Below are 18,023 nucleotides of genomic sequence, written 5' to 3'. Positions count from 1 at the left end.
CAACGACAATCAGAACGGTACCCGGTGCTCCTTATATCCCTTCTGCTGTGGATTCCTCTGCTCCGAGTCAGTGGTTTTTACATTGCAGGTTGCATGTCCATGCACACATGTGTGCTGAGGGCAACATAGAATGTCCCTACCATGTGTGAGCTGTGTTCAGAGGAACTGGAAAACCTGTACTCTCAATTACACTGACCCCAGCCAGAAGGTCACCCCAGGGGAAGGTCCACGCTCATATTTCCTTCTGTTTGGGAGTAAGGGCAGGGCAATCATGTAGCGTCCTAGAAACAGAGAAGGACACCAGCTTAGAGAAACAGGTGTTTATTCCAACAAAGTCACTGCTGAGCGGAGGGCATTCTTGGGCCTGGGGTCTGCAATGGCAGAAGCAACAGGTGGAAGGGGAGGAACAGGGTGAGACCCAGGAGCGCAGGGATCATGGTGACAGCAGGGGCCAGCACACTCCTGCACCTGTACCAGGGAGCCCCTCTTCTGGGTGCCAGGGACATAGCTGAGGAAGGTATGCCCAGGGGGCACAGCCTTTCCTGGGCCTGCTCTGGTCTAACCTCGTCAAGGCTCTGGATTTTGTTTCCAACCCAAGGGACGTAGTCCCCTAGTCAGGTTAGTTACACCACTGTTTTACTCTTCCCCCAGATTTGGGACTCAGACAGAAGGACACCAGGTGCCTGGGCCCTAAGGTTTGGGATCCTCTGTTCACAGTGAAGGTAGCAGAGCCTCCTTGGGTCTTTACTGGACTCAGGGCTGGGGTGGGGTGGGGGTTGGGAAGAGCTACCGGTGCCAGAGAAGATGAGCTCAAGCTCAGGAGGCCAGAGGTGAGGGGTGGGAAGAAGGTCGAATGAGGTGGATAGTCCTGGAAGTAAGGAATATTGGCTAGGTAAAGTTGGTGCTGACAATCCCACCATCCCATCTGGCTTGGGGGACAGTTCTCCACATGCGCCCCACCCAAAGTTCAGGTGCCCCACAGGTGAGAAAGCAGGTGGAGGGCAAGTGTTTGGAGTGAGTCATAGAGGTATATCCAGGGTTTGCACAGGGCAATAAAACAATAACTGGCTTCAGTCGTTTGTAGCCCCAGAAAAGGCAGCTGATGAAAGAGCCCGCAGCCTCGTGGACCGGGCGCTCCTCTTCCGACACGTCCCTGTCATGACAGTGGTTTCTCTCTTGCTCAGCCGAGCACAGAATCGGAAACGTGGGCCAGCAGGGCCAGGGCCCAGGGCCGGTGAGGGGGCAGGCTAGTTGTGAGGTGAGCAACGTGGAATCAAGGCCTCGAGGGTGTTCAGGGTGGACGGGGCAGGCAGGGACAGGCAGCAGTCTGCAGCCGCGGACTTGGGGCACCCCGGCCGCACCAGGGCCCAGCCTGGAGCCCCGCTTTGCCGATGTCCTTTTCTGCAGTCCTGACGTGGCTCTGTTCTTGGGAGGGGATAAGAGAGGATGGGAAAACCAGAACCCTGAGGTCTTGGGCCCTTTCTAGGGATCGCTCTTCCCGGGAGGCAGGGCAGGTGCTGAGAAGCAGAGGAGTGTGGCTGCCCACCAGGGAGATGGGACGGTGGGGTTAGGGTGGTGACAGCAGGGACAGTCCGCAGCTACCAGGCTCTAGTCATGCCCCATCCCCCAGGGCTTCGCCTCCTGAGGCAGGGAGTTTTCCCCCAGGGGACTGTCCGGGGCTGCCGTCGTCACTGGCCGGGCTCTTGGTGCAAAGGCAGGAAGGGCAACTCTGAGAACGGGGCTTTCAGCCGCAGCACATGATGCTCCAGGTCGATGCAGCACTGTGGGTGGGGGCAGTGAGCTCACCTGGGCAGGTGACCCCCTTCCTTCCCACCGCGCCCTACTCCTTGCGCCTCCCCGATTTCATGCACCCAGACCACTGTCAAGAAGGGACCAAGTTCTCCATGTTCTTCAGTTGTGGGCAGATAAGGAACCTCTAAGGAAGCGAGGGTAAAATTCCACATCCTCAACTCCGTTCTTATGGGATGGAGCCTGGTCCATGCTCCCACACCCACGCCTCCTACCTCTTTTTCCCAGGCCCCGGGTCAGGCCAGGGTGTGGTACCAGCGTGAGCATCGCCTTACCTGGAGAGAAAGCAGGGTCTGGAGGCCAAGGCAGAGTTCAGGACTCTCCACATCTGCGGGAACCATTTGAGGACACTGCTGTCCCCTGTCAGCCCTCGCCCTTCTCTTCCCACCCCAGCCCGGGCCCGAGAACCTGGGGGATAATGGGAGCATCTTGGGGGTGGAGTGGCTCGTCTGTGTTGGCCAGAGCTGAGAGGCTCTGCCTTTGCCCCACCCAGGAGGGAGAGCTAGAATTGCTGAGACAGACACTGGGCTCTGATGGAGCGAGGACTTACCTACCACCTGAGCCGAGCACTCCACGGTCTCCTGGCCCAGCTGTAGCTCCAGCTGCTCCACCAGGGCTGGGGGCCCCGGGTGCAGGTCCCCACCTGGGGCTTTTAGGACCCTCTTCCCTAACCTGTGGTTGGGAAGCAAGGCTTATGACCACCACGGCCTCCCACCCCTACCCCATTAATGTCCCTCCCACCACACTTTGGGTTTGCAGCCCATCCCTGGCCCCAGTAGGGTCTAAATCCAGTCTTATCGGCCAGAGCCCCCACCAACTCTTAAAAATAAAAAATGAAGAAAACAGTTTTATTGGGACTTCCCTGGTAGTCCTGTGGTTAAGACTCTGAGCTTCCATGACAGGGAGCTCGGGTTCGATCAGGGTACTAAAATCCCACGTGCTGCATAGAATGGCCAGAAATAAAATAAAATAATAATAAAATTAGTAGAGTTTGTTACATATTTTTTAAAAATATCAATAGAATAATAGCTTTATTGAGATACGTTCATATATATAATGAAAGTCACTTTTTTTTGTGACCAAGCCATGCAGCTTGTGGGACCTCAGTTCTTCAACTAGGGGTTGAACCTGGGTCACAGCAGTGAAAGCCCAGAGTCCTAGTCCCTAGACCACCAGGGAATTGCCGAAGGTCACCCTTTTAAAGTAGACAGCAGAGTTCTGCAACCATCACTATCTAATTTCAGAATATTTCCATCACCCTCATGCACACGCGAGCACACACACACACACACACACACTCACACCCCTGCCTTACCCCAGGCGGCTGAGACATCCAGCAGAGATCTGATTGTACTGGGTGCCTGTGTCCACCGCCACCTGAAGATCCTGGTCCCGGCACTGAGAAAAGGGAAGGGTCACGGTGAGTCCCTGGGGGTGGGGCTGGGTGGGGGCAGGCACAAGGGGGAATGGGGTGGGATTGACTCTGTCATATTTCCCAGCCCCTGATAAGTCCCTTTCAGAAATGAATGAAGGGAGTAAACTGAGTCTTTAAGAGTGATTCTTCTTGGGGTCACACAGTTGAGGCAGAAGTGGATCAGATCAAGAGCTGTGAGTGGTGAGCGCATACGTTTGGGGAGAATTCCATCAGAAGTGGAGGAACCGAATGGAACTCCTTTTGCTGAGAGGAGGACCGAGTGCATCCTTTGGGGGGGATCTGGGATGTGAGTGAGGAGAGGTGGGGGCGGGGACCGTGGCACCAATTAGGAAATGAAATGCTAGGAACCAGATTCGCCACTGCAGGTGAAGAATGAGGCTGCTTTCTTTTGGATAAAAACAGACGTTCGAGTTTGCACTTGATACCGCAAAACAAGTCATTTCCTCCTTCTACGCGTTTGCTGAGGTCTGCTGTGTATGGCAATGGCAGGTGGGAGGGGCAGCAGAGGAGGCTGCTCCTCCAGAGGCAGTTGGGCGTGGAGGGTCACCAGTCCGGGGAGAGAGTGTCTAGGCCTGTGGGTTGAGGGGCTAGAACCTTAGATGTTGAGCCAGAGGAAAGGCCCTTTCATCAGGAAAGTCGGGGACCGTTCCTGGAGGAGGTGACAGCGGGGGCTGGAAGGACATGGGACAACACCCGAGAGCAGGCAGAGGAGGCACCCAGCAAAGTCGGGCAGGAGGGAGCAGGCGTGTGCCAGGGAGGGCTCAGACATGACAAGGCTGTGGCCTGGAGCGTGAGCTTTCCCAGGAGGGCTGCGTGACCCACACGTGTGCGTCATTCATGTGTAGAGCACACCACAGTTTAAAGAGGATGCTTGGCTCATGGGAAAGGAGTCCTGTGGGCCTTGAAAGATGGGGAAGTAGGGAACAAAGAACGTAGAGGACCCCAGTTCTAGGCCCAGGCTGGGGAGGAGTGCCTTGGCTCCCCACCCCTCCTCACCTCCGGGGCAGAAGGGAGGGTGGGTGAGGGGAGCCAGGCCCAGGAGAGGGTCTCACCTTGCAGTTGACCAGAAGCGCTGACCTCTTGGGCTTGCTGGTCTTCGTCCTGCTCTCCTGGCCGTGGATCGGGGCCTGTGCCCGGGGAGGCTCCCCCTGAGGCCGGCCCGGGCTCCCCTCCACCACCAGGCGCCTCTGGATCACGCTGTGTGGCTGCTGCTCCATCACAAAATGTGGAGATGCTGAACCCCAGTGCCTGGTCTGCTCGGTCCCCCAGCTCACAAGTCCCATGCTCTCCTGCCAGCCCTGCCCCTGGCCTGAGTCTCCCGGGAGTAAGAAGGGGCAGAAGCTTCCCCAAGGGTCCCAGCGGTCAGATCATGATAGCAGAGCAAGCCCCAGCATCAAATCATGCTGGTTTCCAGGACTCCAATGGATAGCTCAGTGATGGAGAGATGCGGGATAGGGGAGGGGTCCGTCCTGAGTTAGACGTGACCTTGCAGGCACTGGTGTGATGCTAGGAGGCAGGTGGCAATTCTGTCTCCTGTCTACAACACAAATCTGGGGACATTTTTTCTTTTTTCCTTCCTCTGACCCCATTCTTCCATGGGATACAGATCCCAGGGTTGACAGTGTGATGACAAGAAGTCAAAGAAACAAGAACAAGAAGGAAAGTCCCAATCTTCTTCACGAGGAAGCTGGGAGCCATCCTCCCGTCCTTCCCCCACGGCCACGCCGCCCTGTCCAGCCACTTCTCAGTTCCACCAGTTTCGCTTCCCGTGTTTACAGCCCACCTTGCCTTCTGTTACTGACTCATTCAGCACAGCTCTCCCGCATTCCTGGGACGCCTCCATTAGTCCATAAGAACCTGCCTCTCGAATCCACCTGCTCAAAGCCAGGGATTCTCTGAGACTGTGCTACTCGAAGTGCCGTCCTCAGATCAGCAGCTTTACTGTCACCCATTAGAAGCACAGAATCACGACCTACTGAATCGGAACCTTGTTTTAACAAGATGTGCAAATAACCCGTGTGAACCTTGTTTTAACAAGACGTGCAAATGACCCACATGCGCAGGAAAGTTTGAGAAGCGCAAAGCAACCCATCAGACTAAACCTGTCCCTCCCTTGCATGAAATCCATCAGAGGGACCTCCCTGGTGGTCCAGTGGCTAAGACTCTGCGCTCCCAATGCAGGAGACCTGGGTTCAATCCCTGGTCAGGGAACTAGAGTTCACATGCTGCAAACGATACCACATGTCACAATGAAGAATTGGCACAATCAAATAAAAATTTTTTAATATTAAAAAAAAAATTCATCAGAGCCTGCCTCTCCCCACTTTGCTTGCCTGGAAGCGACAGCCTGGTGAGCTGGCCACTGCCTCATCTCCCTCTGCTGCCCTGCCTGGGCCAGGCTGTCCAGGCCTCTGCCCCTGCTCATCCCTCCTCCTGAAAGTCCTCACCCTTCTGTAGGCCAGCCTGGGTAACATGCTCAACTCACTTGTTCAGAAACTGCTCTCCGGAGGGAGGCTTTGATTTTCAGTCTGGGGTTCCAAGAGTATACTGTCATCCAGGCAGGGTTCACCTCCTCCAGGAAGCCCTCTCTGACCTCTTTGCGTTCTTCTGTCCACACACCATGCAGGGGCAGTGTTGCATCTCTTGTCCCCTGCACCCTGTCATGCATCTCACCGCTGTTTTCTGCCCTTGAGGTCAGGTCTGTAACTCACTCCTCTTTATATCCCAGGGCTCGGCTCTGCATACAGTAGGCACTCAATAAATGCCCACCGAAGAATGACTGTGTTCCTCTAAGCTCCACACATGATTCCTCACCTGCCCTCCTTCCATGAGAGCCTGGGACTGTTTTTCTACCCTGGGCTTAATGAGGCCCTTGAGGCTACTCCTGCCGGCAGGCTGCCAGCAGAAAGCCCAGCTCTGGGAAAAGTGGCGGCGAGCGCTGGGAGCGGCTGGGAAGGGCGGCCCGCCCACCTTTCCCATGAGGGGCACAAGCTCTGATCCGACTCCCATACAGCGTGCTCCAGAGTCACCCAGGGAGGGAGACAGGGTCCCCCTAACTGCTGTGTCTTCACTCCCCAAGCCACACAAGATAACTGCTCCAGATCAATTTGAGAGGTCCTGCGGGCAGAAGGCCGAATCTCCATGTTGGAACAGCAGTGTTACTAGAGCCCCTTTGCCAGGGCTGAACAGATGAAGATGGGCCGATGAGAGCCAAGAACCTGCTTCCCTGCTCCCTTGGGGTCTCAGCTGTGCACGCTGCTAGCAAGGCCATTCTCTGAACTGAAATCTCAGCCTGCTTACTTTTCCCTTGAGTGGGGGTGCTGTTGGGCCGGGTTCCTGGAGGGACATTTGGCTGGGAGGGATGTGGAAAGGGAGGGCTGGTTCAGGAAAAGAAGTGAGGGACAGTGTCTGGCTCCAGGTTTCTGGGAAGAGGGGACTGCTGGAGTGGCCTGAGGTCACCCGGAAATAGCCTCAAATATCTCCCCTTGCGGGAGTCCCTCCTCTCCAATCCCCTGCCTACTAGGTGAGAGAGGCAACAGGGTGCCCCCAGCCCTTCTACAGAAGCTCTCTTCTCTCCTGAGCCAGAGGCCAGAGCCATCTCGTCTTCTCTGGACCCCGTGAGCCTCACTTTCTCTCTCAGGCTAAATGGAGGAGTAAGAGTAACTGGAGAAGGGACTTCCCTGGGAGTCCAGCAGCTAAGACTCTGTGCTCCCAATGCAGGGGGCCCGGGTTCAATCCCTGGTAGGGGACCTAGAGCCCACCTGCTGCATGCCACAGCTAAGACCCGGCGCAGCCAAAATAAACAAACATTAAAAACAGAAGAGTAGCTGGAGGAATAACAGCCTTTAGACGGCGCTCCCTATTTCCCAGGCACTGTGCTAAGCCCTTTACAGGTTTAGCTGCTGTAACCCTGACATTCTCTATGAGCTACAACCTGTTATTTTTATCGTCATGTAACAGATGAAGAAACCAAGGCTCAGAGACAGAAAGTAACTTGCCCAAGATGCCAAGTGCTGGAGCCAGGATCTGAACCCAAGATTCCAGGCTCTGCAGAAGCCCACACTTTCAGCCCTTCCCTCTGTCAGAGCGGGGAGCGGGGGGGAGCGAGCGTATGCAGCTGTCCCTGACTCACCCACCCCTTGGTGGGTGCTCCCTGACCCAGTATCCTTGGTGGATGGGCGGGGAGGGGGTGCACAGCTGCTGCAGAGGGATGGAAGGAAAGGAGCCTGGAAGGGCCACATCAACTAGGAGGGACCCGGGGGGCCCTGAGGAGCCGGGTGCCCAGGCCAGAGTCATGGGAAATGCTGGTGTTCTAGCAGGGGTAAAGGCGACAGGCAATGAATGTCCAGTCCCCGTGTGCCTGGACCTGTGGTTTTGGGAGAGGAGTGAATCACAGCCTTGAACCCACCGGTTCTCCGGGCCCAGCAGTAAACAGCCCCCTGCAAGCCTCTGCTCTAACCGGTGCTCTTCACCTCCCTGGAGGGAAGCTTGGAGCTCTCTAGGGAAGCTGAACAACAGATAGGGTCCCCCAGAGCCACCAACCCATGGCAACAGCCCGGTGAGGAGCCAGGAATGGTCAAGGTGAACCCACAAGTCAGAGCCGCCTCCCCCCACCCCAGGGGCAGGCAGGTGTCTGGAGGCTTGGGGTCTTCACCCTCCCAGCAGAGCCAGAGAAGGTGGGGGTCCCAGCTCCCCCGGGGGAGGGGAGGGGAGAGGGCAGCCTCACCCAGTCCTTGGAGGTGCCAAGCCTCTTGAGGCCGTCCAGGGGCAGCAGGTCGGCCGAGTCCTTGTGCAGGAACTGGGTGGCCTGTCTGAGCCGGCGCTGCTGGCTCAGCCGAGCTCGGCCCCGAAGCTCTGCCTCCCGGCCCCTGTCCCCAGCGTCGCCCTCCTCCCGCGGGGCCTCCGGCCTGATGCTCATGGCCCCCTTGGGGCGGGCCGGGGGCTCCTGAGTGGTCCTGCCCTCCGTGCTCCCTGCCTCTGCAGCCCCTGCTGCGTCCCGGCGGCAGCTCTCCTGACCGGAGGGTCGTCTCGGCGGGAAGAAGAGAGGAAATAAATAACGTGCAGGAGCAGCCGCGTCAGACACCAATTTCCAGAGCTTGCAGTAGAGGGAGTGGGGCTCCAGCTGGAAAAACCCAGCCCTGGAGGGGGTGGGGGGGGAGTGGTGGTTGGCAGGGCTGCAGCTGGTAGGCTCTGCAGCATCTCTAACTCTGGGGTCCTGGCCGTAGTGGGTGGTGGAGGAGTGTGTGAGTGTGTGCGTGCGTGTGTGGCTGAGGGGGTGAATGTGTGCTGTAAACTGTCAGGGTATCTGTGCCAGGTGGTTGGAAATGCAGCATGTGTCAGTGTGCAGGGGCAGGCGTGAGATGCAGGACAAATATCCCTGGGCATGTGTCTCCTGGGTTTCCCGGCCGTGCCCTCCACCTGGGGTTATCTGCAGCCCCAGGGTGGGGTGCAGGCCAACACCTGGGGTGCAGGTTCGGAACAGGGAGGTCCAGCATTACATTTGTCTCAACAGGGAGCCTCTCCCCTTCTGGGTCTCAACCTTTCAGCATCCTTTGCTCCTTTACTCTGGGTCCTGGGTTCCAGGGTTGGCAAGAGCAGCTCTGAATCTTCCCACAAGTAGGGCCCCAGCTTCCCCTTCCCCTTTATGTAAGGCTCACTGAGTCTGGCTCTTTTTTTTTTTTTTTCTTTTTAATTTTGGCTGTGTTGGGTCTTAGTTGCAGCATGCATGATCTTAGCTGTGTCGTGTGGGATCTTTCGTTTCGGCTCATGGACTCTCTAGTTGCGGAGTGAGGCCTTCAGTAGTTCCAGCCAGCGGGCTTAGTTGCTCTGTGGCATGTGGGATCTTAGTTCCCCGACCAGGGATTGAATCCACAACCCCCACACTGGAAGAGAGAGAGAGCCTTGGTGCTCAGTGGTGTCTGGCTCTTTGCAACCCCATAGACAGTAACCCCCCAGGCTCCTCTGTCCATGGGATTCTCCATGTAAGAAAACTAGAGTGGGTTGCCGTTTCCTCCTCCAGGGGATCTTCCCGACCCAGGGATCGAACTCGAGTCTTCCGTACTGGCAGATGGATTCTTTACCGATGTGCCACCTGGGAAGCCTTCTACATTGCAAGGCAAATTCTTAACCACTGTACCACCCGGGAAATCCCCTAGCTGTTTTTAAAACAGTTATAATTCAAACATGCAGAAAGTTATAAGGCATAAACAATATCCTTTACTCCTCATCTCATTAAAAAAGAAAAAAAAAACTGCCACAAACATATGTGAAGCTCCCTGGGTGCCTCTGCTCCCCAGATGACATTTGCTCTGGCATCTGGGGCTTCTCCTTCCTCTCTTCAAGCACATAGGTATGTGTATATCCTAAGCAGTGTCATTTCACATTGTCTGACCCACTGTAGACATCCTTCTGCAATTTAAAAAAAATTTTTTTAGGTATGTGGGATCTTCACTCCCCCATTAGGGATTGAACCCACACCCTCTGCATTGGTAGCTCGGAGTCTTAGCCACTGGGCGGCTGGGGAAGTCCCAGTTTGCTCTTTCTTGCTTATTATTTTATTGGTGAGATTCACCCATGGGCTGCTGCTGCTGCTAAGTCACTTCAGTCGTGTCCGACTCTGTGCGACCCCATAGATGGCAGCCCACCAGGCTCCCCCGTTCCTGGGATTCTCCAGGCAAGAACACTGGAGTGGGTTGCCATTTCCTTCTCCAGTGCTTGAAAGTGAAAAGTGAAAGTGAAGTCGCTCAGTCATGTCCGACTCTTAGCGACCCCATGGACTACAGCCTACCAGGCTCCTCCGTCCATGGGATTTTCCAGGCAAGAGTACTGGAGTAGGGTGCCATCGCCTTCTCCACACCCATGGGCTAATTCTCTTTAATTGCTGTATAGTATTTCTCTAGTGAATACATCACATTTAGGAAGTTTAGGTTATTTTTCATTTTTACAAACAAAGATGCTGTGAACATTTCTTGCACCTGTCTCTTGGGGTACACCTGTAAGCATTCCTGGGAGTGGGATTGCTGGGGCATCAGATATACATCTTGCCTCTTTTGACATGATGCCAAATTACCCTCCAAAGTGTTTGTACCAACCGGCACTCCATCAGCAGCAGATGGGGTTCCTTGGCTTCACTTCCTTGTCACCACTTGGTATCAGACTTTTCCTTTTTAATTTATTTGGCTGCCCCAGGTCTTAGTGGTGGCACTCAGGTTCTCTAGTTGCCATATGTGGGCTCTAGTTCCCTGATCAGGGATGGAGCCTGCACCCCCTGCACTGGGAGCACAGTGTCTTGGCCACTGGGCCTCCAGGGAAGTCCATTCTCAGACTTTGTAGAGCCCTGATGCATCTGCCATCAGATTTTTCTCTCCAGCCTTTTGTCCCCACCATCCCTGGCACGCCCTGGTCAAGGTTCTGCTGACTTGTGTAGGATACTCAAAGGGTGAGTCTTGACCTGGGCCCTGCTCCCTGGGGCTCGATCCCATCCAGGCAACACAGAGGCATATGCCCATTCAGACCAGGCAGACATTCCCCTGCCCCACTGTGGACCACGTCTCCTTGAGGCACTTTGCAACCACGACAATTACATTATGATCCCCACTTACAGACGAGATGTTAGGGGTTCAATTGTGTCCCCCCCAATCCATGTGTTAATGGCCCAACCTCTAGGGAGTTTCTCAGGTGGTGCTTGCTAGTGGTAAAGAACTTGTCTGCCAATGCAGGAGACATAAGAGACAGGTTTGATCCCTGGGTAGGAGAGATCCCCTGGAGGAGGGCACAGCAACACACTCCAGTATTCTTGCCTGGAGAATCCCGTGGACAGAGGAGCTTGGTGGGCTACAGTCCATAGGATCGCAAAAAGTTGAACATGACTAAGTGACTTAAAATGCAGGCACGCACACAACCCCTAGGACCTCAGAATGTACCTTATTTAGAGATAGGATCTTTATAGAGATAGTCAAGTTAAGATGAGGTCATGTGCTGCTGCAGCTGCTGCTAAGTCGATTCAGTCGTGTCCGACTCTGTGCGACCACTGAGACAGCAGCCCACGAGGCTCCCCCGTCCCTGGGATTCTCCAGGCAAGAATACTGGAGTGGGTTGCCATTTCCTTCTCCAATGCATGAAAGCAAAAAGTGAAAGTGAAGTCGCTCAGTCATGTCCGACTTAGCGACCCCATGGACTGCAGCCTACCAGGCTCCTCCATCCATGGGATTTTCCAGGCAAGAGTACTGGAGTGGGGTCCCATTGCCTTCTCCGAGGCAAGTAGGTTTATCAGTACCATTTTTCTAAATCCCATGCATATGCATATATATGATACTCATTTTTCTCTTTCTGACCCAATTCACTCTGTATATCAGGTTCTAGGTTCATCCACATCACTACAACTGACTCAAATCCATTACTTTTTATGGCTGAGTAATATTCCATTGTGTATATGGGTGTGTCCTTCTTTAGTCAGTCAATTCAGTCGCTCTATCTCGTCTGACTCTTTGTGACCCCATGGACTGCAGCACGCCAGGCTTCCCTGTCTTTCACTATCTCCCGGAGTTTGCTCAAGCTCATGTCCATTGAGTCGGTGATGCCATCCAACCATCTCATCCTCTGTCGTCCCCTTCTCCTCCCACCTTCAATCTTTTCCAGCATCAGGGTCTTTTCTAGTAACTCAGTTCTTCGCATCAGGTGGCCAAAGTATTGGAGCTTCAGCTTCAGCATCATTCCTTCCATTGAATATTCAGGACCGATTTTCTTTAGGATTGTCTGGTTTGATTGCCTTGCAGTCCAAGGAACTCTCAAGAGTCTTCTCCAACACCACAGTTCAAAAGCATCAATTCTTCAGCACTCAGCTCTCTTTATAGTCCAGCTCTTACATCCATACATGACTACCGGAAAAACCATAGCTTTGACTAAACTGACCTTTGTTGGCAAAGTAATGTTTCTGCTTTTTAATATGCTGTCTAGGTTGGTCATAGCTTTTCTTCCAGGGAGTAAGTGTCTTTTAATTTCACAGCTGCAGTCATCATCTGCAGTGATTTTGAAGCCCAAGAAAATAAAGTCTGTCACTGTTTCCACTGTTTCCCCATCTATTTGCCATGAAATGATGGGACCAGATGCCATGGTCTTAGTTTTCTGAATGTGGAGTTTTAAGCCAACTTTTTCACTGTTTCACTTTCATCAAGAGGCTCTTTAGTTCTTCTTCGCTTTCTGACATGAGGGTGGTGGCATCTGTGTATCTGAGGTTATTGATATTTCTCCTGGCAATCTTGATTCAAGCTTGTGCTTCATTCAGCCCAGCATTTCACATGATGTACTCTGCATAGAAGTTTAATAAGCAAGATGAAAATATACCAGTCTGTTGTTCCATGTCCAGTTCTAACTGTTGCTTCTTGACATGCATACAGGTTTCTCAGGAGGCAAGTCAGGTGGTCTGGTATTCCAGTCTCTTTAAGAATTTCCCACAGTTTGCTGTGATCCACACAGTCAAAGGCTTTGACGTAGTCAATAAAGCAGATGTTTTTCTGGGACTTTCTTGCTTTTTTAGTGATCCAACAGATGTTGGCAATTTGATCTCTGGTTCCTCTGCTTTTTCTAAATCCAGCTTGAACATCTGGAAGTTCACGGTTCATATACCATTGAAGCCTAGCTTGGAGAATTTTGAGCATTACTTTGCTAGTGTGTGAGATGAGTGCACGGTAGTTTGAACATTCTTTGGCATTGCCTTTTTTTGGGATTGGAATGAAAACTGACCTTTCCCAATCCTGTGGCCACTGCTGTTTTCCAAATTTGCTGGCATATTGAGTGCAGCACTTTAACAGCATCGTCTTTTAGGATTTGAAATAGCTCAAATAGTGCTCTTCTTCAAAGGAGAAATTTGGACCCCGCGAGATCTGCAGTTGGGAAGAATACCACGTGAGCATGAAGGCTGAGGGTGGGGTGGTGTGTGTCCAGACCAGAAAGGTCAGAGGTCACCAGCAAACCACCAGCAGCCGGGAGAGAGGCCTGGAGCAGATCCTGCCTCACTGCGCTCAGGAGGCAACAGTCCTGCCCAGTCCTGCCCACACCTTGACCTTTGGCTTCCAGCTTCCCCGGGACAGCAGGACAACACATTTGTACTGTTGAAGCCACCCAGGTTTCAGGGCTTTGTTACGGCAGCCCCAGGAAGCGAGTACACCAAGACTCAGAAAACTTACTCAAGGTCAAGTTCTGAGGTCCGGGGCACAGCCAGGACTCAAAGCCTCCTGCCTGTCTCCCGAGTCCTGCTCGGTCCCTGCTGTGCCAAAGCCAAAGCACGAGGGAGACGGCGAGTGTGGACTGAAAACCAAATACTGGTGTGATTCCACTTACCCAGCTCAGCCCCCACATCCTGGCTTCCTGTGGCTTCAGTTTCAGTGGAATATTCCAGCTCCCTTCCACTCCCATGCCTGGATACCCATTACCCCCATATTAGCCGGGCACAGAGGTTGAAGAGGCTCCAGTGGCATGTACCGGGGTCTCTGGTTGTTACAGCGGGATTAACCGTGCACGTGGACTCTGTATATAAGGATGCCCGGCAGGCCCACGTTGACAGGTATCTCCCCCAACCTCATTCTCAGCCTTCCATTCCCTAGGTCTGAAAAGTCTTCAATGTCTTTCTTCAAGAGTCCTTTATTAATACATTCTTTGGAGGGGGGCCACAGTCAACGGTTAAGAATGAGGGGACCCTCGGGGGCTTAGCCATGTTGCCTCAGGCTGGGCTGACAGCCTAGATGGGTTTCCCAGCGTGTGTCTGCATCCCACAGGACTGTGCAAGCTCCTGTGGTGTAGAAGGGGGATTTGGTGGGGCGCGGGGGGACTTCCCTGGTCATCTGTAGCTAAGACTCTGAGCTCCCAAGGGTTGGGGCCCAGGTTTGATCCCTGATCAGGGAACTAGATCCCACATGCCACAACTAAGAATTCTCATGCCTCAACTAAGACCTGGCACAGCCAAATAGATAAATATTTTTAGAAAATAGAAAAGAAGATGGGGGACTCGGGCGTTTGAAGTTTGGATGGGGAGAGGTTGGGGACAGTGTCACCTCTTTCCCAGTGGATCTGACGAGGCCTGGGAACCAGTCATGCTCAGGAAATACCATTCTCTGGAATGTGGCTGCAGAAGGGGTCCAGCTGGTCCCTGTTTCTGTGGCTTAAATTAATATTGGCTCTCTCACTGTCTCATGGTCCCACAGGCTCGGGGGTAAGGAGACTCTTGCTTTTTGCATCCCTTGGCTTCTTCCTTTGTAAATTTGTCCCTTGCCCCACGTTGCTGAAGCTGAAGAACTCTGGCCACCTGATGCGAAGAACTGACTCATTGGAAAAGCCTCTGATGCTGGGAAAGGTTGAGGGCAAGAGGACAAGAGAAGGGGACGACAGAGGCTGAGATGGTTGGATGGCATCACTGACTCAATGAACATGAGTTTGAACAAACTCCAGGAGACAGTGAAGGACAGGGGAGCCTGGTGTGCCACAGTCCATGGGGCCGCAAAGAACTGGACACGGCTGAGCGACTGAACAGCAACACTGTGTGTTAGACACTGAGTGAGACCCTGGGGGCACAGTGGTGAGCCAGATGGAGCCCTGCTTCCATACAGCTCACATCCTGATGAGGAAGGCAGACTATAGACAACTGCATGGATGATGCCGGGGAGGGCTGGGTGCTGGAGAGGAGACGGAGGGATGAGCGTGGGGCAAATGACATTGTGTGGAGATGAGCACAGGGGAGGGGGCAGGCCGTAAGGTACCTGGCGGAGGTGCTGCAGCCGGGGGTAACATGGGCCAGACTGGCCTGGGCTGATGCTCCCACACCACACCCTAGGTGCGGTAGACCTCCAACCCCTCTGCCCGGGCTGGTGCCCCCATCTGGTGACCAGTCCCTCACACCAGCAAGATGTGGAGAGATCAACCAGGAGGCCAGCACGGAAAATTTCCTCACTCTCCCAAGTGGTGCTTTTGTCTTTTTAATTAATTGGAGAAAAATTACTTTATAATGTTGTGTTAGTTTCTGCTGTACAACACAGTGAATCAGCCATAAGTCTACATCTATTCCTCTTTTCTGGATTTCCTTCCCAAGTAGATCACCGCAGAGCACTGAGCTCCCTGTGCTGTACTCAGTTCTCATTAGCTATCTGTTTTATACATGATATACCAACAGTGTGTATATGTCAATCCCAACCTCCCAATTCTCCTGGGCAGTGTTAACCCACAGTGGTCAACAAGTCACTGACCCTGGACCTGACAGACCCTCGGGGTCAGGGTTCCCTCTACCGAAAGGGCACACAAAGCCCTGCCCAGCGGGTTCTCAGAACTGCGGATGGTGATAGATCATGTGTTTCTGGCAACAAGGAAGGCTGAGAGGCGCTAGGAGGTACTGCTCTCTGGGCCTTCACCCCCACAGATTCTCAGGACTTCTGGAGAGCTTTCTGCCTGCAGGTAAAACCAGATACACCTTGTCTCTCCATGGGGTGTCAGTCATTAGTGATCTGAGACTTGTGCTGACTGATGCATGGCCACTGGCCACACATGGTTACCGAGCAGCGGCGATAGGACCAGTCTGAACTGAGACACACTGTAAGGATAAAATACGTGCTGGATGTTGAAGACAATACCAAAAACAAAGTGAACTATCTCATTAATAGAAATTATCTCATTTTAAAAATGTAAATTACATTACTTTTTAAACAAATGTTTTTTTGATATGGACCATTTTAAAAGTTCTATTGAATTTGTTACAACATTGCTTCTGTTACACATCTTGATTTTTTGGCCACAGGGCAGGTGGGATTTTAATTCCTCGACCAGGGATTAAATCCACTCCCTCTGCATTGGCAGGTGAACTCTTAACTACGGGACCACCGGGGAAGTCCCTACATTACTTTTCTATTGATGGTATTTTGGATCTGTTGGGTTCAATAAAATATGTTATAGAAATTAACGTCCCTTGTTTCTTTTTTCTTTTCAAATATGGCAGCTAAGAAATTTAAAGTTGTATATGTGGCTCCTTTATATTTCTGCAAGACATCACAGGTTTAAAGAGATTCACAACTTGTTTCCTGGAACCTGGCAAAATCCACTCCAGCCTTTCTTCACCTTATCAGAAAGCTCTTGTGTCTAATCTAAATCCCTGTGAAGGGAGTGTCCGATTCTTTATGATCCCATGGACTGTAGCCCACCAGGCCCCTCCATTCGTGGGATTTTCCAGGCAAGAATACTGGAGTGGGTTGCCATTGCCTTCTCCGTGAGATCTGCTTGACCCAGGATCGACCCCGAGTCTCTACTGTCTCCTGCACTGGCATTGGTAGGCAGGTTCTTTACTACTAGCATCATCTGTGCTGTGCTTAGTCACTCAGTCATGTCCGTCTCTTTGAGACCCCAGGGACTGTAGCCCGCCAGAGTCCCCCATTTGTGGGATTCTCCAGGCAAGAATCCTGGATGCAACTGTCACTTCCTTTTCCAGGGGATTTGCCCGACCCAGGGACTGAACCCAGGTCTCCCACATTGTGGGCAGACTCTTTATCGTCTGAGCCACCTGGGAATCCCTGTAGCTGTTTTCAAAATCCCCACTCTCTTGTCCAAGCCTCGGTAGACATGGAGATGAACTGGTTCCCACCTTCCTTGTGATAACCTTTGATGTCTTTAAATATCTTTACACAGTTTCTTTTTAAGAAGAATCTGAGTAGTGCTGTTTCTTATCGCGGAGGTTAGAGATGGAGGTGGGGGAGAGTCCATCTAGCATTGTGAAGTCATCTAGTCAAACGCCCTGCCACATAAGGAAATTCCCAGGACATCCTCCTTAGAATGGTTATTCAGAGCTGGACAAACAGCTCCCTCGGGTCTGTGGAGGGTGAGGGCAGCCAGGTCTATTTCAGGCTTTCTCCTCCGGCCCTATCAGATCTGCTCAAGACAGGCATGACGCTTTTTCCAGAATTCTCCTGTCCAGCAAGGGTCCCAGGAGGCTGGGCCAGTTTTGAAATTTTTCTTCCTACCTCCTGGAGATCAAACCAGTCAGTCCTAAAGGAAATCAGCCCTGAACATTCATTGGAAGGATTGATGCTGAGGCTGAAGCTCTAATACCTTGGCCACCTAATGTGAAAAGCCAACTCATTGGAAAAGATCCTGATGCTGGGAAAGACTGAGGGCAAGAAGAGAAGGCAGAGGCAGAGGATGAGATGGTTAGACAGTATCACCGACTCAGTGGACATAGTCTGAAAAAATTCCTGGAGATAGTGAAGGACAAAGCCAGTCTATGGGGTGGCAAAGAGTTGGACATGACTGAGTGGCTAAATAACAACAATTTTCACCCCCAAAAGGGAGATATTCCAAAGGCTACCAGTCTAGGAACACTATTTACACTTCAGGCTAAGATACTTTCCTCGTGTTTCCTAGATGACAAAAAACAAGGTGTTAGGAGTTCCCTGGTGGCCCACTGGCTAGAATTCTGGGCTTCCACTGCCGAAGCCTGGGTTCAGTCCCTGGTCAGGGAATGGAGATCTCGTTAGCCTCGCAGGGCAAACAAAAAAACAAAACATAGCAATAAGAAAGACAACAAGAACAAGGCACAAAAAGGCAGAGTGCTCGTCTCCACTGATGAAGGCAGACTGAGCACGGGATGTGGGACTCAGATAAACTCGGTCATGTCTCCCAGCTCACTCACTAGCTGGGTGACTTTGGGTGAAGCGCTTCATCTTTCGCAATCACGTCCTCATCTGTAAAACTGAGCTAACGTGTCATCTGCAGAACGGCTGTGAAGTTTGAGTGAGAGGCATAACGGCAA

At 52.7% G+C, this 18,023-nt stretch overlaps 1 protein-coding gene across 4 annotated transcripts; it reads right to left on the bottom strand.

Moving 5' to 3' along the window:
* Positions 1–305: 305 nt before the first annotated feature.
* Positions 306–8,507, bottom strand: NRIP2 (nuclear receptor interacting protein 2). 4 transcript variants are annotated; one of them, XM_086402429.1, is made up of 6 exons: positions 7,971–8,351; positions 4,297–4,452; positions 3,125–3,207; positions 2,360–2,481; positions 2,085–2,137; positions 306–1,781 (listed from the first exon to the last, which is right to left on the bottom strand). In XM_086402429.1, exons 1-6 carry the CDS (start codon positions 8,160–8,162, stop codon positions 1,689–1,691), a joined length of 699 nt encoding a protein of 232 aa, XP_086258555.1. In that variant the 5' UTR covers positions 8,163–8,351; the 3' UTR covers positions 306–1,688. The 4 variants fall into 4 exon arrangements, with proteins under 4 accessions (XP_086258555.1, XP_086258556.1, XP_086258557.1 ...); XM_086402430.1 differs by lacking the exon at positions 7,971–8,351 and adding an exon at positions 5,730–6,124; XM_086402431.1 differs by lacking the exon at positions 2,085–2,137 and having other exon boundaries at positions 306–2,084; positions 7,971–8,507.
* Between the last annotated feature and the right edge of the window lie 9,516 nt (positions 8,508–18,023).

The sequence above is a fragment of the Bos grunniens genome, chromosome 5 (assembly GCF_055505025.1).
Source record: "Bos grunniens cultivar Pamir isolate PY7600 chromosome 5, Bosgru_T2T1.0, whole genome shotgun sequence".
Taxonomy (NCBI): Eukaryota; Metazoa; Chordata; class Mammalia; order Artiodactyla; family Bovidae; genus Bos; species Bos grunniens.
Note: the sequence above shows the minus strand (reverse complement) of the source record. Positions and strands in the feature narration are given on the sequence as shown.

What these genes read in the sequence shown, in the direction of transcription:
- NRIP2 (XM_086402431.1), bottom strand. Translation starts at nt 8,162, where the DNA reads ATGAGCATCAGGCCGGAGGCCCCGCGGGAGGAGGGCGACGCTGGGGAC. An exon ending in CGCTTCTGGTCAACTGCAAG is followed by an intron (nt 3,208 to 4,296) that starts GTGAGACCCTCT and finishes CCCTTTTCTCAG; the next exon opens with TGCCGGGACCAGGATCTTCA. An exon ending in GTGCTCGGCTCAGGTGGTAG is followed by an intron (nt 2,085 to 2,359) that starts GTAAGTCCTCGC and finishes CTTTCTCTCCAG; the next exon opens with GTAAGGCGATGCTCACGCTG.